Source organism: Microtus oregoni, unplaced genomic scaffold (genome assembly GCF_018167655.1).
Source record: "Microtus oregoni isolate MIOR12 unplaced genomic scaffold, Mior012 000071F_ref0000514, whole genome shotgun sequence".
In the NCBI taxonomy this organism is placed as follows: Eukaryota; Metazoa; Chordata; class Mammalia; order Rodentia; family Cricetidae; genus Microtus; species Microtus oregoni.
In genome coordinates this window covers 1,735,231-1,754,525 of record NW_024543978.1, presented here as the reverse complement: position 1 = coordinate 1,754,525, position 19,295 = coordinate 1,735,231, and the positions used below count along the sequence as shown (strand labels likewise).

Sequence of the window (19,295 nt, the reverse complement as noted above, 5' to 3'; positions counted from 1 at the left end):
TATCAGGAGCACAGTGCTCATGGCTACTCTTTCTCTTTGGGGTATCTCTTACATTTCTCTGGACTCCTGTGTCCTTACCTACCTTTGAGAGAGACTGGAATGGTACATTGGGCCTCAGCTTAGGCACTTGTGAGACTTGTCACTGTTTGCGGACTCCTGCTCTGTGATCCTGCTGTGTGGTCTCTAAGGACAGGGTGAGTCCTTTAGTAACATCTATGAGCTTCCTGACTGTCACGCAGGGTTGGGTGTTGGAGACTAACATTCTCCTGCAGAAACTAGTGAGAGAGTTCCTGCAGCCTGTGTTTGTTTCACAAACATTTTTTTTCAGATAGGGTCTCCTGTGCCCAGGCTGGCCTCGAACTCTCCATCCTCCTACCTCCACCTCTCATATGCTGAGATTACAGGTATGTGAGAAAAAGTGGCTTTAGCATGTTTGAATTGCTCATGCATGCAGTGCTTTGTAGAGATCCTATCTAGCTTGCCCCACCTGTTTTTAGCAGCAGAGGTTTCCCCTGATTAGATTTTCCAGCAAGTTACCAGTGATATCCCCCTGGTTGTTCTAATGACTCACTATCCAAACATCTAGATCTCCTCTTCCCTCCCTCTCCTTCTTTCCTATTTGTTTGAAAAAAGGTCTCAATGTGTAGACGAGGCTGCCCTGGAACTCCAGATCCTCTCGCCTCAGTCTCCTGTGTTCTGGGATAGTATGTATGGCCAGCATATCCAGCTCTAGATCTATTTTTGTAAATAACCTAAGATACATTGTAAGAGTAAAGTAGGAGAATTCGTGGAAGTGGTGGGGCATTTGGGGCCTGATTGGGTCAGGTCCTCGTAAGATGGAAGACAGCAAAGAGAGGGTACCTTCAAGAGAGCCTGGTAGGAGCTCTTTTTGAAACAGGTGGGCACTTAATGGGTAGCAGAATTGTCGGGTGTCCCAGGTCTACAGTGATGAGTGCTTGGGTACCAGATGGAGGGAGAGCCCTGCCCCCAGCCTGGGGTTATTTGTGGAGAAGGCGGAAGGACAAAATGATGCCCAGCTGGAGCTAACTTCCTGAGTTTTCTGTAGACGTCAGAGAGTGAAATACCTGACCAGACAGCACTGAGGCCTTCCTGAAGCAGTCCTGGTGGGTTGGTTCTGAGAGTAGAACCTGTAGGCCCGTTGCCCAGGCAGTAAGGTCTACCTTTCCATCTGCTTTATGTGTGAGCTCAGCTTTGGCAGAGTGCTGTGACAACACACAAAACACAGCTCGTGGGCCAGTGAGTTGCTCAGTGGGTAAGAAAGAGCTCTTGTTGTCAAGCCTGTTGACCTGGGTTCCATCCCACAGGTTGGAAACAAGAAACAGCTCCACAAGTTGTCCTCTGACCTCTCCATGTGCCTCTGGCACACATACCCTCTCTTCCCTACATACACATAGGAACACATAAATAGAAAACAAAATAACCCACAGCTCTCTTGGACTTTTCTGCTGTAGGTTGTAGGTGCGGTGTTGCTGTCCGATGATGCTCTTAGCTTTTGGTTGGTAGAAGCCAGCAGTCTGCTGAGAACACATTCCAGACATTTGCCTGATAGTTAAAGAGGTGTTAGGTCAAACAATAAGGTGAGCAGTGAGTGGCAATTAAGGGGAAGAACAGTAATCCAAGATAGTTTGTCTCTGCGTCTGCAACACTCTGACTCTCCACAGTGGTGTGTTCTATTCAGAAAGCCAGACTTAGTTTCCTTTAACAGAAGAGGCTCAGTTCCCAAATACAGCTTTGTATTCTCTCGGGGTGTTCTGCTAAACTGATAAAACACAGAGCCTGCAGGTTACAGATGTGTAGACCCATGTTCTGGTTCAGACCCTGGAGATGGGGCAGACTTGCAGAAGGACCAACCAGGGCAATGCTTTTCCACCCTGCAAGCATCTGGACTGCTGGGCACCTGGGTGCCTTGTGGTTCGCAGCCTCGTCTTCCTGTGGATCTCCATTTAGCTGTAGAGGTCCATCGGGAGAATTCCCCGGGAGCACTGCGTGGCCATCTCTGAAGCCCTGCTTCTGGTAGCTATTGTCTGGCACCAGGTTTGGCCTGACAGCACAGCAGTCTTCTCAGGCCCTTGAGCACCTCTGTCCCTCAGGGCGACCTGCACCCATGCTGGGAGTTAACTTGAGACTTCGTGAGGATGCGTGGGAAGACTGCGTCCTTGACCTTTGGAATCTTGTAAAAAGACTTTCCAGGTTGAGTTCTTCTTTGTTGTTTTGTTTTTTTGAGATGAGGTTTCTGTTTGTAGCCCTGTCCATCCTGGAACTCACTCCACAGACCAGGCTGGTCTTGAACTCACGGAGAACCGCCTACCTCGCCTCTGAGGACTAGGATTAAAGGCATATGCCCCACCTGGCCCAAGATGGGTTCTTGATTGTAGTTGGACACCAGCGTGCATGTGACAGGGACATAGGCTAAAGGGACCACAGTGTCTCAGTAGCCAGCAAGCTTGTGTCTGATCTCACGTTTTATGCCCTTGTTACAATGATTTTTCTGTAATTTGCTTTAGATGCAGGCTGGCCCGCAGCATCTTTTACACACACACAGCAGGAAAGTACCCGTGTACTCTCGGGTACCTCTGTCCAGCCCTGACAGCCACCTTCCAGGCCTGTTCTGCTGTGGACACCTAACAAGATGCTCCCTGATTCCAATCATGTTTCTGCACAGCTCTAGACTATGATGTGTCTTGAAAGCCATTGCCATGACTCCTCACACATGCACTGATCCTCATGTCCAGTGATCCTGATCTCTGTACAACCTTGTTTGATTTGGCTTCAGGCATGATATTAGTATCTTTTTTATTAAAAAAATTACTTTATGTGTGTGTTCTTAAGTGTATATATGTGCACTGCATGCATGCAGGAGCCTGCAGAGGTCAAAAGAAGATTGGGTCCCCTGGAACTGAAGTTATAGACAGTTAAGAGCTACCATGTGAGTGCCAAGATCTGAACCCTGGTCTTCTGCAAGAGCAATAAGCTCCGTTAACCTCGGAGCCATCTCTCCAGGCCCCATCAGTGTCTCTTTTGATGTTTTGTTTTTTTGAATAGTCCTAGCTACAGCTCTGTAGTCCTAGCTGTCCTAGAATTTGCTCTGTAAACTAAGCTAGCTCCAACTCCCAGAGATGCCTGCCTTTGCTTCCCAAATGCTTGAATTCAAGGCTAAAGGCATTCCCCACTGTCTGGCTTCCATTTGTGTCTCTCTTCTTTCTTCTCCTTTTTTTTTTTTTTTTTTTTTGGTTTTTCGAGACAGGGTTTCTCTGTGGTTTTGGAGCCTGTCCTGGAATTAGCTCTTGTAGACCAGGCTGGTCTTGAACTCACAGAGATCCGCCTGCCTCTGCCTCCCGAGGAGTGCTGGGATTAAAGGCATGCGCTCGGCCTTTTTTTTTTTTTTTTTTTTTTTAATCTCTTTCTGAGACAGGGTTTTTCTGTGTCCTTGGTTGTCCTAGAACTAACTTGATCCCATAGACCAGGCTGGTCTCAAACTGTGCCCCACCTGCCAGCATTGTGTCTTTTTCTTTTGTTGTTTTTCAAGACAGAGTTTCTCTGGGTAGCCTCGACTCTCCTGGTCTAAGAGATGCGTCTGTCGCTGCCTCCCAAGTGCTCTACGGCTGCTCTGCTCATTTGTCTCTTTTTAGAGTAGCTTTCCCCTCGGGTACTAAGGATTGGGCTCAGGTTTTAGAAATGCTAGGCCATCACTCTACCAACTGAACTATACCCGTAGCCTCTCAAAGTAGCTTTTTACTTGTTTGTTTGTGGTTTTTGAGACATGTATCAATGTAACTGAGGCTGGCCTCTAACTTGCTTTTTTTTTATAGGTCAGATAACCTTGATTTTCTAATCTTCCTGCTTGCATCTTGGGACTGTTGGGGTTATGGTTATATGCTACCGCACCAGGCTTCAAGGTGGCTTTTGAAGTGAATGATTTATATGTAATAAAATGTATGTATTTGAGGTATAAGGTTGAGATGAGAATATAGCCTTATATAGTTCAGCATGTGTGTTAGCTCATGCCTTCCTTTGTGTATGCCACGTACTGCCATGGAATCACTGCTCAGTAGGGATAATGTCTGTCCTCTACCACTGTCTGTTTCTTCCCTGTGACTTGTTTACTGGAGAAACTGTCTCTGGCCTGGAAGGGTTCAGAGTCTGAGTGTTGCTGTTTGGGCTCTCACAGTGTCTAGCACAATCCTTTTCTGAGCACTTCCTTAAGTTGGTAGATGAAGCCAGATGCTGGGCTGCATTTTGGCAAGATTTTCTCGGCAGGATGGCTTTAGTTGGCCATGTGTTTTTTCCCCTGAATACACAGACTCTGTGTTACTGCTTTGATGGCCACATTTGATCTCAGCCAAGGGCTAAGAAGCAGTTTTACTCTTTTTGTTTGTTTTGAGACAGAGTCTCATGGATCCTGGGCTGGGAACTGAGGACAGTCTTGAATTTTTGATCCTTCATCTCTGGAATGCTGAGATTACAGGGTTAGGGTTCACATGGTACTGGGGATCAAGCCCAGGGCTTCCAGCATGCTAGATGCACACTTTATCAGGCGAGCCACATCCTAAGCTCCTCTTTCCTTGTTTTCAAAGTGATTCATTGGCTTCAGGTGACCAGTCACCTCTTCGTAGTGTCTTTAGGAACTTGGGCATCAGTGTGTTTGGTAAGGCTGTTGTTTGTAGTTTGTCTCATCTGTGCTGCTATAGCGATACTGCAGAGCAGGCTGTTTATAGCGGACAGAAACGCACTGGCTCTCGATTTTGGATGTCGGAAAATGCAGTAAAAGGTACCCTGGTCTGGTGAGGTCGTTACTGCTGCATCACTGCTATAGCAGGTAGTCTGTGTCAGGGCAAAGGAGGAGAGAGTTTAGTTTCTCAAGGGCGAATGTGCCTGTCACTGGGAACCGATGCCCTCCAGAATGACATTGATCATTTATTTGTTCTCAGCCCAGTCTTGGAGGGACAGACACAGCACATCCCTGCCTATTTGGCTGTCTTACCACCTGCAGGACAGAATGGACAGAATGGTGCCCACCCTGGCTTTAGCTGTTCTCCTCCAGAGAATTTACCTTCCTCCTGCATCTGTAGGCGGTTGTTGGCTGGCTCTGCACTGTTAAACATTAGGTACAACCACACCTCCCTGCTTTACCAGGGACAGAGCCGTGCATGGACTATGGCTGCTCCTTGTGTTGCTTCACAGGTGTCTCTTGTTGGGAAGGGAGCAAAGAAAAGGGAAGTACCCAAAGCGTTGTGTGTATGGGGGTGCTGAACGCCTGCTGGTTGGTGATTAGAAGCTTAGCTGCCTATAATTATGCAAAGCTTCAGAGATGGGTGGGTGTTGTCTCTAGGACTGTGTGGGCCGCCCCAAGGGCAAAGGACTTACTTCTTACTTTGACTTTCCTTGTCGGTCAGGCTTCACAGGCAGAGACTTGGAAAGTTACATGTAGCGCTCTACTTATGTTCAGAAAAAAAATTTAAACCTTTTGAAACAGTTTGAAGGTTTTTGTTGTTGTTTGTTTTGTAGTCATCAAGTAACCCTACTGGACTTGAACTTTATGGAGATGGATTTGCCTCTGCCCCAGAGTGCTGAGATTAAATGTGTGCGTGCGTGCATGTGTGCGTGCATGTGTGTGTGCATGTGTGCGTGCGTGCGTGCATGTGTGCGTGCGTGCGTGCAAGCCTGGCTACGGGTTGAATTTTTCCTTCACTGTTTTACAATGCTGTTCTTGGGCTGGCTGTGGTGTCAGACTTAATCTCAGATTCCAGAGGCAAAGGCTGGTGAATCTCTGTAAATTTGAGGCCATCCAGGGCTGCATAGAGAAAGTCTGTCTCAAAACAAAACAGTTCTTCCTGACAGGAGAAATTATTACATGGGAGTTCTAAAATAGGTAAGCTAAAATAATTTTGAGAAAATGGAAGCTTCTTTTGGTTATGTAATAGAACTAAGTTATATAGTTGTCTTAATTCTGGCTTGGAAAATTAGTGTTGCGACTAGAGATGTAACTCATAGTGGAATATTCACCTAAGTGTGTGAGGCCCTGGTTTCTGTCTCCAGCACCACAAAGAACGGAACAGTTGGCTTGAAGTAGATGAGAAGCTAATATTTTGACAATCTTCAGGACTCACCGCGGAGCCTCCCGAGGTGTGCAGAGCCCCACCTTTGAATGTTGTTGGAGCTTTGTTGAAATTGCTCTAACTGCCCACATGTTTTCCTAAATTAATATTTTGTCATTTTCCTGAATAACTGTAAATATTTATAATTATATAAAAATAACATTATGTTTTATATAATATATAAACTGTATATTATAAGCTATATATATGAAATATGTGTATGTATGTGTGTATATATCTATAGTTTCTATATATATTTGAACCATATAGATACATAGTTTCTTTTGAGACAGGGTTTCTCTGGCTGTCCTGGAACTTGCTTTGTAGACCAGGCTGGCCTTCAACTCACAGAGATCTGCCTGGGATCAAAGGCATGTGCCACTACTGCCCAGCTTTAAAATATAACTGAAAATAGGGGCTGGAGAGATGGCTCAGCCGTTAAGAGCACTGACTATTCTTCCAGAGGTCCTGAGTTCAATTCCCAGCAACCACATGGTGGTGGCTCACACCCATCTGTAATGAGATCTGGTGCCCTCTTCTGGCCTGCAGGCATACACACAGGCAGAACACTATACATAATAAACCTTTTAAAACACACACACACACACACACACACACACACACACACACGTATAAAGCTTAAAATTAATTATCAGCTGGTTGTTCGTGTATTAGTCATTGGTTGTTATTAGAAAAAAATCCTTTTTACACTATTGAAGACCAAACCTAGGACCCTGCACATTAGGCAAGTACTCTACTACTGAGCTACGTTTTTCAACCCTCTTTTTTTTTTTTTTTTTAACATTTTGTATATGGGTGAGTGCTATGGCATTCATGTGGAGATCTCAGAAGATAACTTGGAGGGAGTTGTTTCTCTCTCTTTCCCATTTGGGTTCCAGGAATTAAGTTCAGCATAGGCCTGGTAGCAGGTATTCTACCTGCTGAGCTCTCTCAAAAGCCTTTTCACTTTCTATCCTGAGACAGAAGTCTCACTTAATTGCTCAAGGTAGCCTTGAACTTTTATTTGGGGGTGGGTGGGTCTCATTTTTTCTAGTTTTTTAAAAAACATTTTTATGGTCTATTTAACTTTATTTTATGTGCATTGGTATGAAGGTGTCAGATCCCCTGGAATTAGATCTTCAGACAGTTGTGAGCTGCCATGTGGGTGCTGGGAATTGAACCCGGATCCTCTGGAAGAACAATCAGTGCTCTTAACCACTGAGCCATCTCTCCAGCCCCCCACTTTTTCTATTTTTAAGTGTGTGTATGTGTGTGCATGAATGTGGACTCTAGAAACTGATGTCTGGAATATTCCTCAGTTGCTCTTCCACCTTAGGACCCTGAATCAAACCCGGAACTTGCTTGTCAGTTCGTTCCAGGTCCCCATCTTTGAAGCTGCAGTTGCAGGCAGCAGGCCTTGCCATTTACACATGTGGAGCTGGGCTTCTGGGCTCCAGTATGCTTGCTGTGTGGTAACCACTCTGCAGTTTCCCTGGTCCTAGCCTTTGACCTCTTTTTAAATTACTTTTTATTTTGTGTTTTGCTTGTTTATTTATATATTGTGTATGGGCGGGGGGGGGGGGTGGGTAGGTAGGGATGTGCAAGGTCAGAGGAAACTGGCTGGAGTTAGTTTTTCCACCATATCAGTACCGAGCCTTCTGATTGGTCATAGGCCTTGAACTTTTAATCCTCCTGCTCAGTTTGCTCTAGGATTATAAGTGTGTGCCACAAGGCCAGCTTTCTTTTTCATCTTTTTATTAGGCATTCATCCTTTCATTCTTGATGCTTGAAGAGTATATTTGTTATAATTCAAATTTTTTTCCCTTAGACATGAGATCTCTCTTTTTTTTTTTTTTTTTTTTTTTTGGAGAAAGGTTCTCATGGCATAGTCTTGGCTGACCTGGAACTCCCTTTGTAGACCAGGTGGGCCTTGAACTCACAGAAGTCTACTGCTTCTTCCTGGGGAGTGCTGGGATTAAAGACTGTGCCAATACACCTGGCCCTTATGGAGATCAGTTGGATCAATTTCAAGAATAATTGTTTAGCTGAGCATGGTGGTACATACCTTTAATCCTAGCCCTTGAGGCAGAGACGGGAGGATCTTTGGATTCTAGGTTAGTTTTGGTCTATATGACAAGTTCAAGGCCAGCCAGAGACCCTGTCTTAAACAAAACCCAAAAAGTCGAAATAAATGTTTGCAAAACATAGACTTTGTAGTAACTGAGTTCGTTCTGAAATATTTCTTCCTCAGATTTCCAGTATCCACACAGCTTCTACATAAATATAGATCAGATATGATCCAGTAGGAGGACCGAACCCCAAAACAGTGATACCTGGTCACTGAAGGATGAATGGGGAGGAAGAGTTCTTTGATGCCGTCACAGGTGAGCAGCTATGAGAGCCCACATCTTGTGTGGGATCTGGGATCTGCAGTGTGGGATTTGGCCTGGCTCAGCACAGCAAGGCCAGGGGGTCTGTTAGATGAGACCTGACATTAGCTTTTTAGAGAGACAAAGATGTCTTCTCTCATGAGAGCAACCTTGACTGGATCTTAAGAGACAGATTAAAGAACAGCGGGGGCTGGACTCTTTGGAAGAACCTCCCTGAATATAGTTATTTTACTTGCATGTCTATTTTGCCTGTATGTATGCATGTGAGTCACATACATGTGGGCAAAAATATAAGGCCTGGCGATGGTAGTGTATGCCTTTAATCCCAGCACTCAGGAGGCAGAGGCAGATGGATCTCTGTGAGTTCAAGGCCAGCCTGGTCTACATAGCAAGAACCACCAAAGTTATATGACGAGACTCTCAAAAAAAAGGGGGGGGGGCTAGGCATGGCTGGGTTATCTATGCCTGTAACCCCAATTCTGGAGAGGGGCCCACACAGAAATGCTAAGATTTCTGGAGCTTGCTGATCTGCCAGTCTAGCTGGAAAATGTTGAGTTTCTTGCTCAGTGAGAGACCCTGTCCCAGAAGACCAAATGAAAGTAATAGAGGAAACCATGTGATACCCTCGTCTGTCCTAACTGTATCTGTACCTGTGCACACAGGCATACACAGCACACATACTCTGACACAAATAACTTCCCCGCCCTCACAGTAGCAATCTCAAGTGGTGATTGTAAGTGGAGGTCTGCACCATTGTGCCTGGGTAGTAGTTGGTGGTGGGGCAGAGGAGAACTGCCTCTTCCTCTTGGTGCTGGCAGAACTGGGTCCCCCAGGGGTCTGTAGACTCTTCAGTCACAGCTGTCCATTCCTTAACATTTCAGTTACTGACTTTGCTGTCCCTTAAGGTCCATATTCAGAATGTGTTTTGTTTTCTGTGAAGGACTTCTCACTGCCCATGGAACGGGACTTCAAGGCTTATCTGTTCCATTTCTTGTCCTTGGCCTTAGGTACACAAACAGCAGCAGCTTTGAAGTATTGCAGTGGCTCCCCAGTTACAGCCCCACCAGAGTTTTCCTCCCTACCCCCTGCTTGTTAGAACCTCCATACTAGAGCATCTGGGTATGGGTAGTCATTCCCTGCCCAGCCCCGTTCCTGGCCGATAGCACTGGTGGACTTCCTGGTCCCCAGAGGGGACACTGAGCTCCTTGCCATTTCCAGAGCTCAGTGGAATCGTTTCAGTATGCCATGGTTGGAACTCACTGGTTCTGCTCCCCATTGGTGTGTGCTGGCAAGTGGAGCTTGCTGTGGAACAGCATCTATGGTCCTCAGAGGAGGAGTCCCCAGGCAGGCATCCAGCCATACCTGGGAGGCCATGCCTGCCACGGAGAGACCACCTCAGATGTCTCCTTGCCCACAGGTCCCCTAGAAGTTCCTTCTCACCCAGGGACTCAGTGTAGCATCTACTACTCCAAACACCCCTGAGATTTTGGTTGTTTGTCTTGATATTCCCCAAAGATGGCTTCAACCTTATTAATGTTCAGATGATCCCCACCATCCCAGCAGACCATGATGGACAGTGGAGGTGCTGCTCCCACATAGCAGTCCTGCATGTCCTGACACTGAGGTGGAAACAAAGATAATTATTCTAAATGTACCACTTGACAATCATCAGACAGGGATGGTGGCACATGATCCCAGCACTCAGGAAGCAGAGACAGGTGGATCACTGTGAGTTTGGGACCAGACTGTTCTGTATAAAGAGTTTCGGGCCAGCCAGTTGTTGGTGATGCACACCTTTTAATCCCAGCATACAGGAGGCAGAAGCAGGCCGATCTCCTAGTTCAAGACAACCTTTTCTACAAAGTGAGTTCTAGGACAGCCAAGGCTACACAAAGAAACCCTGTCTCAAACAAACAAACAAACAAACAAACAAAAGAGTTCTGGGCTGGACACGGTTACATAGGCCCTGTCTCATAAAACCAGATGAAAGGTTTGCAGATCTTTAGGCTTCAGTTTATATAATCTTGAAGTAGGCTTCTGTATCTCCCAAATCCAGTAAAAGATGATTGTTTTGCATATTTCTTGCAGGCTTTGATTCTGATAACTCTACAGGGGAGTTTTCAGAGGCAAATAAAATCAGTGGGATGATTGATCTGGATACCAGCAAAAGTGGGGAGAGACCACAAGAGAATGGAATTCAGAAACACAGGTAAACTGTCTTACACACACTGTTTCAGAACTTTCCAAAGTGTATCTAAGATCACCCACATATGTGCTATCAGGTGTCCTCTTAGGTCTCATAAATTGAGCTGGCGCACCCCCAGTTCCAGTATGACTCTTCTAAGCAGCCTAGCCACCAAAGTCCCATGAGACTTAGTGCCTGTCTGCTGGGGGCATGGAGACCAGTGGAGGGCAGTGTTTGACCCATGACTCCCCCTCCATAAAGTAATAGTTCTGTCCCAGAATGGCTTAGGGCCTCTGGGACAGACCTCACCCATTACAAACCAACCTGTCCTTCCACAGACACCAGGTTAATCCCGTTGTCCCTTTTGTGTTTTACTGAGATATACTTAGCTGCTGGGCTAATGGAGATAGCAAGGGTTCTCTTGTCCCTTCTGTATCTCACTGACCTGAAGGAATGGAAAGGGTTTGATTCATTGCTGCAGCGATACCACATTCTATTTTTCCCCATCAGGTTCATTTGTGTATCTAGACTATGACAGTGATCATCATGGAATGTTCTCAGTCTGTTAGGATAATCCATGGGACATAGGCTTCCTTACACATATATGTATTAAAAGGTGTTTGGGGCCTCAGTGGACCCTCCAGCCTCATGACTGACCTTATACATGGGCCCATTTACCTTCAGGGCATGTTCCCTCACCCTTCCTTCTCTTGTCCTACGCTCATGTGCTTAGTGGGTGCAGGAGCACATTGGATGGGTTGGGGGGGGAGGCCTGACTAAGGCGCTTACATTCACTCTGTACCTCACCGTCTCTCTCCTAAATGTACATCAACTGATGTCAAACCGCACTGAGCTTATGACCACTGCCTCATTCTCTTGTCACCATGATCTAAACATGGCTCTTCAGATTCTCTCACGTCCACTGTGTATTACGTGTGTCACCTTCCCCTTATTCTTCCTGCTTAGCACAGTGGTACTTATCACAGTCAGGGCTGAAAGGATTTGTTTGGGTAAGAGGTTACAGACCATTATCAGGGTATCCAAGGCAGGAACTGAAGCGGAGACCATGGAGGAATGCTACTTACTGTGCTGTTCCCAAGCTTGCTCAGTTTGCTTTCTTATGCAACCCAGGACCATCTGAGGAGTGGCACTGCTCTCTGTGGGCTCGACCCTCCCACATCTATCCTTAATCAAGAAAGTGCCCTGTATAGACTTGCTAATAGTCAGTCTGATAGAGGTATTTTCTTAGTGTAAGTTCCTCTTCCCAGGTAATCCTAGTTCTGTCAAGCTGACAAAACTAACCTGCACAGGTTATATCCCTGGGACCAAACCCTGATCCTCTGCAGAACCATATTTTCCATCTCTTGTGGCCCTCACAGTCTGCGGTGTGCACAGCATTCCAGCTATTTTTGGCAGCCCTGGTGCATACGGCTCAGTAAACATTAGACTTCTTTCCTTTCCTGTTTTGTCTCAGAACTTCCTTTCTCCCTCTTGTCTCAACTCAGTTACCCACATGAGTCCTTTCTGAGGTTTACCAGGCAGACTCCAGCTATTGCTATCCCAGGATGGATCAAAATGCCCAGTCAGTCAGTCTGTTCTCCTGATCAATTTCAGTGAAATGTCACTGGGAATTCCACAATAGAAACTAGAGCTGCTCTAAGGGTTCAGAGTATCTGAGGGTTCACGTGTATCTGAGGGCTTCTTCCATGATGCCATCTTCGCATTCCTGTGATGGGCCACATTCCTTCCCACAAGGCAGTCAGATGTCTGCTGAGGCTTCTTGCCATGGAGACAGTTTCTGGGGGGAGCTATAGTCTGTCCCAGGTAGCCAGAGCAGGAGTTGAGGCTGAGGTCACTGCTGGGGTCTGGTTGGGTGGAGGATAGCTTGAGAAGGAGTGCCTGTGTCAGAGGGGTGGATAGCTAATTTTTAACGCATTTCACTCTTATTCTCAACTCTGTGCGCCGTCCTGGGGTTGGGTAGAAGACCCTAAAGTAGACAGTCAGTCGGGATGTAAGTAGAGGGATTCTGTTCTCACTGTCAGCCTTGTCTCCAGCTCACGGAAGGAAAATGGCCTGGTCACTGCAGAGCCAGGTCAAGACTCCAAGGTTGCCATAACCAGTGACCATTATCAGGACTCAAAAACAGCGGTACAGACACCCTGTAGGGTTTCAGCTGTGATCTAGCTTCTCCCTGTTGTCCCATTGTTCAGAGACACTGATAATTTAGGTCTCAAGCTAAGGTGATGGTCTTGAGAAGTTCCTGTGAGAAACACCCCCCCCCCATACATACTCCATTGGTTAATAAATGCTTGTTACTCTCAAATTACTCACAGGACAGCCCTTCCTGCCCCCATGTTCACCAGAAGTGATTTCAGCGTGTGGAGTATCCTGAAAAAGTGCATTGGTTTGGTGAGTGCAGATAACTCATTTGGAGCACGGAGCTTAGGCCTTAATTCCCAAGAGGTTTGCACTGCTGGTTTCTAAGGGAGTGTATGCTGTATATTTATCATCCTGTAGCAGGGCAGGAAAGGAACAAGTGATAAGGGGAAGGGAAACAGCAGAACGGTGGTTTACAGTTCAGCAGGTAGCTGGAGACGTCCCATAAGGCCTTTTTCCCGATGTTCTGAGACGTGGTCTTTGCTTATGGTCTGAACGCCTTCTGCATGAGACCAGGGGGGCCTTGCTACACATTAGGCTCCAGGTAGCTTATGTCAAGTCCTGAAGCTTTGTGTTAGGAACTGTCTAGTGGCCATTAACTTTCCATATGGTCTTCTTTGACTGTTAGGAGCTAGTGTGCCCATATGATCTCTGTTAGGAGCTAGTGTGCCCATATGATCTCTGGCACATTTCATGCATAACCCAGCACTTAGCAACAAGATGCTCAAGTCAGAGTCAGAAGTACACATTGCCAGATTTCAGATGCGTCTACCTGCATTCCTTTAATGCCAGTTTTTGTTGTTGTTCATCATTGTTTCTACACTTTCTTCCCAGAGAAAACTTCTTTCTTCCAACCTTTTATTTTAAATAACTTTAGGATGATTGAGGGTAGATAGATTGGTATGGGGGTTGGCACTGGAAACTGGAAGAAGGCGTAATTAGAGTCTCTTTTGGGCAGGAGCACACACAAGCTAGAGCTCTTGTCTGTGCCTGCTCAGAATTACATAGTGTCCATATATCTTACTAGGAATGTTGACCTTACCTTAATTGCTTGATTGTGTATTCCTATTGCAAAATTTTCCTGGTTTTTTTTTTTCCACAAGTGATTGTGCATAGGTCTGGGAGTATCATGCAGGCTCATCTGTTTCATTTTGATTTTTATAGATTGCTTTTATAATTTTTTTTCAAAATACAGGTCCAAAGTCAAATTCATTAAATATGTGTTAGTCTGCTTTCTGTTGCCTGTACAATACCATAGATGGGTGAACTGTAGAGGAAAGATTGGCTTGCTGGAACATGGTGGCTCACACCTTTAATCTCAGCGCTTGAGAGGCAGAAGCAGGTGGATCTCTGTGAGTTAGAGGCCAGCCTGGTCTACAGAGTGGCAGGACAACCAGGGCTATTACACAGAGAAATCATGTTTTTAAAAGAAGGAAAGAGGCTAAGGGCATGCATGCATCTGGCAATGCCTTCGATGCTGACAGAGTCCTGTGTCCTGTGGTAGTGTAGGATGTCTTATGGGGGGAGCAGGGAAGGGACATGCACAGTTGTGTGTTGGTCTCTCTCTTCCTGATTGTTTACTTACAAGTGCTAGGGATTGGATCCAGAACCTAAGATGCATTCTACCACAGAGCTGTTTCCCTAACACTTGCTCTGTTCTTTTATTATTATTATTATTAATTATATTTATTTATATGCACACATGTGCATATGGAGGTCAGAGGACAGCTTCAGGAATCAATTCTCTTTTATAATATGCATGCTAAATCATCTCACCAGCCCCCTTGCCCTGTTCTTAGTTAGCTACCATAGTCAACCATGGAGGCTATGACTTAACCTAATCCTAATGACTCCTCAGAGGACTGGCACCATATTCAGCACCATAGATGGGTTAAATGTCATCCACTTAATTCTTCACAGTTAATTACTGAAACCTTGGGCTACTAAGACCACATCCAGAGCGTGGCAATGTGTTCTAGGAAGCTTAGCTTCCTGTCCCTGTCCCTCCCCATAAATAGCTGTTACCCCATGCCCCACACCCTGACTGTGTATAAGTCTTCTCCCATGCCTTCAGAGAGGCAGTAGGCTTTCTTTATCCCCTGTTCTCATCAGCCACCAATCTCAAAGTCATCTTGTAACTACTTCGTGCCCCTTTCTTAGTTGTCTTTCAGTTCAGTGGGATGGTGCACTGTTTTGGACATTAGACCATTTTTGGCTTTTGGCTGACCAAAGCAGGTTACAGGGGCTAGCCCTGCATGTATGTTTGCTTAGGCTGAGATTGGTGCCCAGACGTGGGGTTGCTGGATCAAAGTAGAAATGAGTTAGCATTTTGCTAGCTGTAGCTGAGTGTCCACTTTGTATGCTGTGCTACTGTACCCACCAGCAGGCGTGGGGCCTGGCCTGTGGGTGGAGAGCTGGAGAGGGTTTAGAGCAGAGAAGCAGTGTGCATGCAGGTACTTGTGAGCCCAGATAGCCTCTCTCCTGCTGGGGTCCGTCTGTGTTTCTTCCTGCCCATTGCTGACCTCTCTGACCTCTTACACTGGGCCGTAGGCTCAGCTTTGCTTTACAGGTATGTAATCACAGAAGGCATATAAAGCCTGTGTTTTCTTGCCTTTCTACTTTTCTGGTGACTGACTCAGAGTTTCTTCCCTTAGCTCTCTCTCTCTTGTAGTTGTTGATATGGTGGATATAGTCAAAAGCTTTTTGTCCTTCCTGCTTATCTTATGCAACTTCCTTGTGTGGTTTTGGTCACTTCTTATGCCAGAAGGCACCTGACTTGTAACTCTTGCCTTAGTGCCCTGTCCAGCTCTCATATTCCCAGATATCTGAATGTCTCTCAGCATGGCACGTAGCCTCTGTGCGGAGCCTGACTGACTCTGAGTTGTCAGTGGGGTCCCCCTAGATCAGCACTGTTAACAAGCCCTCCCCACTCCCCGAATGCTGTTTCAGGACCTGGCTAGGAAGGCTGTCTCACTGGTAATTTGCTGAGCATTCTGTCTCCCCTAGGGTACTCTTTCAAGCTCTTTGCCTTGGCACTAAGTGATTGGGGCTGGTGAGAGCAGATGGGTCATTCTAACTCCTAGTACAGAAAGCCTGAAAATCCACCTAAGATCCAGAGCCTGTCCTCGTTCCTGGAGCATTCTTGTTAGTGCCTTTCAGAAGCCCAGCTCAGGAAAAGCTCCTCAGACCTTTGTCCTCTGTTCATGAGCTCTAGGGAGGCAGGAGCTGCAGTCTCACTTGTGCCCCATGGTGCTGGAGGAAAGATTCCTGTGTCACTCTTGCAGACTCTGAACTTTGAAGCAAAGTCACATTGTAAAAAGACTTGACTGTCAGCTAAGGCTTCCATTTCACACTGGAAGGCCATGGGTGCTGAGGGCAAGGTTTTTTTGGTCTTGTTTTGAGGCAGGGTTTCTTTGTGTAACCCTGACTGTCCTGAAACTTGTTCTGTAGACCGACCAGGCTGGCCTCAAACTTACAGAGATCTGCCTGCTGCTGCTCAGGAGTAATAGAATTAAAGTTGTGTGTCGCCATCACCCAGCAAGGGCAAGTTTAATAGTGGGACTGGTACCACTCATCTGGAATGAGTGAGGGAAGATAAGATGGTTCTTTTTTTTATATAATTTTTTTTAAGATTTATTTATATGTATACAACATTCTGCCTCGATGTATGCCCGCATGCCAGAGGAGGGCGCCAGATCTCAGTACAGATGGTTGTGAGCCACCATGTGGTTGCTGGGAATTGAACTCAGGACCTCTGGAAGAGCAGCCAGTGCTCTTAACCTCTGAGCCATCTCTCCAGCCCCGATAAGATGGTTCTTTCAGAGCTCCTGTAATCACTTCATGTGATGCAGATCTGGGAGATGGAGAGCTGCCATGGCTGCCATTCAGGACGGCATTCCATGTTGGGTAAGGTAGAAGCCGGTGCTCACAACAGAAAGCTTGCCCACAGCGGGTGTCTAAGATCTTGTCTGTATGGGAGTTTGAGGCTCTGGGCAGTGATCCTCAGAATACTCAGAGTAGAGTAGGATACTTGCATTTGAGGCATACCCAGAAACCCAACCAGATGTCTTTCTGGATCCTTCTAGGAGCTATCCAAGATCACAATGCCAATCGCCTTCAATGAGCCACTGAGCTTCCTGCAACGGATCACGGAGTACATGGAGCATGTGTACCTTATCCACAAAGCCTCACACCAGCCCCAGACCCTGGAGAGGATGCAGGTGGGCACTGCATATGACTGTGAGGACAGTCTTGATGCCATAACTGTTTGCCTGACTGACCCCATAGTTGTAGGGACCAAGGTATTCTGCTAGTGAGCTATCTGGAAGAATTGTATTCTCTCCAGATGTCTGACCAGAACTCCTAGCTGTCAGCCTCACGTAGTTGGCTTTTCTCTGGTATCACACATGCTACTGCCTCATGTGTGCATATGTTTATGTGGTGTGTAATTACTTGTGCATGTGCGTGTTCAACTATGTGGAAGTGTATGGACTGGAGTGCCAGTGTATGAGACAGACACATGGGTATTGCTTTAGCATCTGCAGGGTGTGCAACCTGTGGTGGAGAAAACAAGTTCCCTTTTTTGTGGCTTTGAGGAAGTAATGCATGGCAGTGGTGTTTCCCCAGAAGTTCTGTAATCTTAAAAAACAAAATCACTACCACCTTCTGTAGGGCTATAGCAGCTGCAGAACTACAGGCTGGATGCCGGGCAGTGGTGGCGCACGCCTTTAATCCCAGCACTCGGGGGGCAGAGGCAGGCTGATCTCTGTGAGTTCGAGACCAGCCTGGTCTACAGAGCTAGTTCCAGGACAGGCTCCAAGGCCACAGAGAAACCCTGTCTCGAAAAACCGGAAAAAAAAAAAAAGAAGAAAAAGAAAAAAATCACTGCGATAAACAACTGAATGAATGAATAAATAAATAAATATGAAAAACCATTGTGAGTTGAAACCTGAGAAGTCAGCAGAGTGGAAGTGACTGACTGATACCCCGTGGGAAGTGCACTCGTGTGCTGCTGTCTTGGCTGAATCTGTTTTGATCCGTCTTTGAATTGTTTGCAGTCTGTAGCTGCCTTTGCAGTCTCGGCAGTGGCGTCCCAGTGGGAGAGAACCGGCAAACCCTTTAACCCGCTCCTGGGGGAGACATATGAGCTGATCAGGTAAGGAGTCCATCAGGAACGCTGGAATGCATTGAATCCTCAGATCAGGACAGGTGCTTGGAGTTAGGAGCCACCCAAGTATGGGGAATGATGTGGGTAAAAAGGTGTGATGTTAATGATGGACTAGAACCCTGGTACCATAGGAAGGGTTGGCATAGATTCTTACTGCGTGGGGCTCAAGGGTGGAAGTCATGTTGTGTAGACCACTAGTCGTGTTATGTGTACTAAAGTCAATGCTTAGTCCATGCCTGTGTTGCAGTGTGTCAGGAATGGTTGGACAGGCCCCAAGAATTAGCCTCTTGAAGTGTTAGTCTGTGAATGTTTGCCGATTCTGAGCAGTATCTTGCCTCTTGGGGCCTGCGATCGTGAGGCTTCCAGGGTAGCGGGAACAGGGCAGGTGCTGGTAAACCCTCTTGCACATGAGCAGAGCATAGCCCTCCATCCTCATCCTTGGACTTAGTAGATCTCTGAGCCTGGACCCTGAATCCTAGTTATGGATGGTGGTGAAGCTCTAGAGGGCTGGACTGAGAGGTTGTTGCTACTTACTTTGTCAAATCTGGGCCTCCTCCTACAATTATGCAGAAAGTTGTCTTGGAGGTAACAACACTCCCAACCACATGTCACACACCCCTGGTGCGTTTTCACTTTAGCCTTGCCTGAGCCCCCAGAGACTAGTCACTGAATGTGTCCAGTTCCTAGTGGGCCCATTCTGCCACTCTGGGAACTGTTGTTCTCTGGTGCATGTGTGACCAGTAGTGTGCTTGTGCCTCGGGATGCAGAAAACAACAGGGTAGTTTAGTAGGTAGATAGATCTTCTCTGATTGGAGGAAGTTACTGGAAGGTTTTATATGGGGTATTCTCATTGGCTAGCATAATGGTTATTTGTCATAGGCCATGGTATCTTTTCTATAGAGAAGACTTCTGTCACTGCCCTGGAATCAGGGTCAGCTGGTAATCTGGGAATTCACTATATGGAGTTTGTTGGTGTTTTGGCTATAATAATGTTCTATACAGAACATGGCAACGCTGGAAGCAGAAAACAGACAGATGTAACCTGCCAAAGACAAGTGGTTATCAACATCTTAATAGGTTTTCTTGTGTATGAGATATTAATGACTTTTTTTTTTTTGATTTTTCGAGACAGGGTTTCTCCGTAGCTTTTGGTTCCTGTCCTGGAACTAGCTCTTGTAGACCAGGCTGGCCTCGAACTCCCAGAGATCCGCCTGCCTCTGCCTCCCGAGTGCTGGGATTAAAGGGGTGCGCCACCACCGCCCGGCTAATGACTTTTTTTT

At 46.4% G+C, this 19,295-nt stretch overlaps 1 protein-coding gene across 2 annotated transcripts in view; it reads left to right on the top strand.

Moving 5' to 3' along the window:
* Positions 1–19,295, top strand: part of Osbpl2 (oxysterol binding protein like 2) — a 48,138-nt gene that overhangs the window by 12,142 nt on the left and 16,701 nt on the right. The window contains exons 4-8 of one of the 2 annotated variants that reach the window (XM_041641796.1): positions 8,368–8,500; positions 10,595–10,715; positions 13,025–13,100; positions 16,934–17,068; positions 17,906–18,003. In XM_041641796.1, coding sequence (XP_041497730.1) covers positions 8,464–8,500; positions 10,595–10,715; positions 13,025–13,100; positions 16,934–17,068; positions 17,906–18,003 — 467 coding nt within the window. In that variant the 5' untranslated portion in view covers positions 8,368–8,463. Of the gene's footprint in view, positions 1–8,367; positions 8,501–10,594; positions 10,716–13,024; positions 13,101–16,933; positions 17,069–17,905; positions 18,004–19,295 lie in introns of those variants that run through there. The other variant, XM_041641797.1, reaches the window with a different exon arrangement.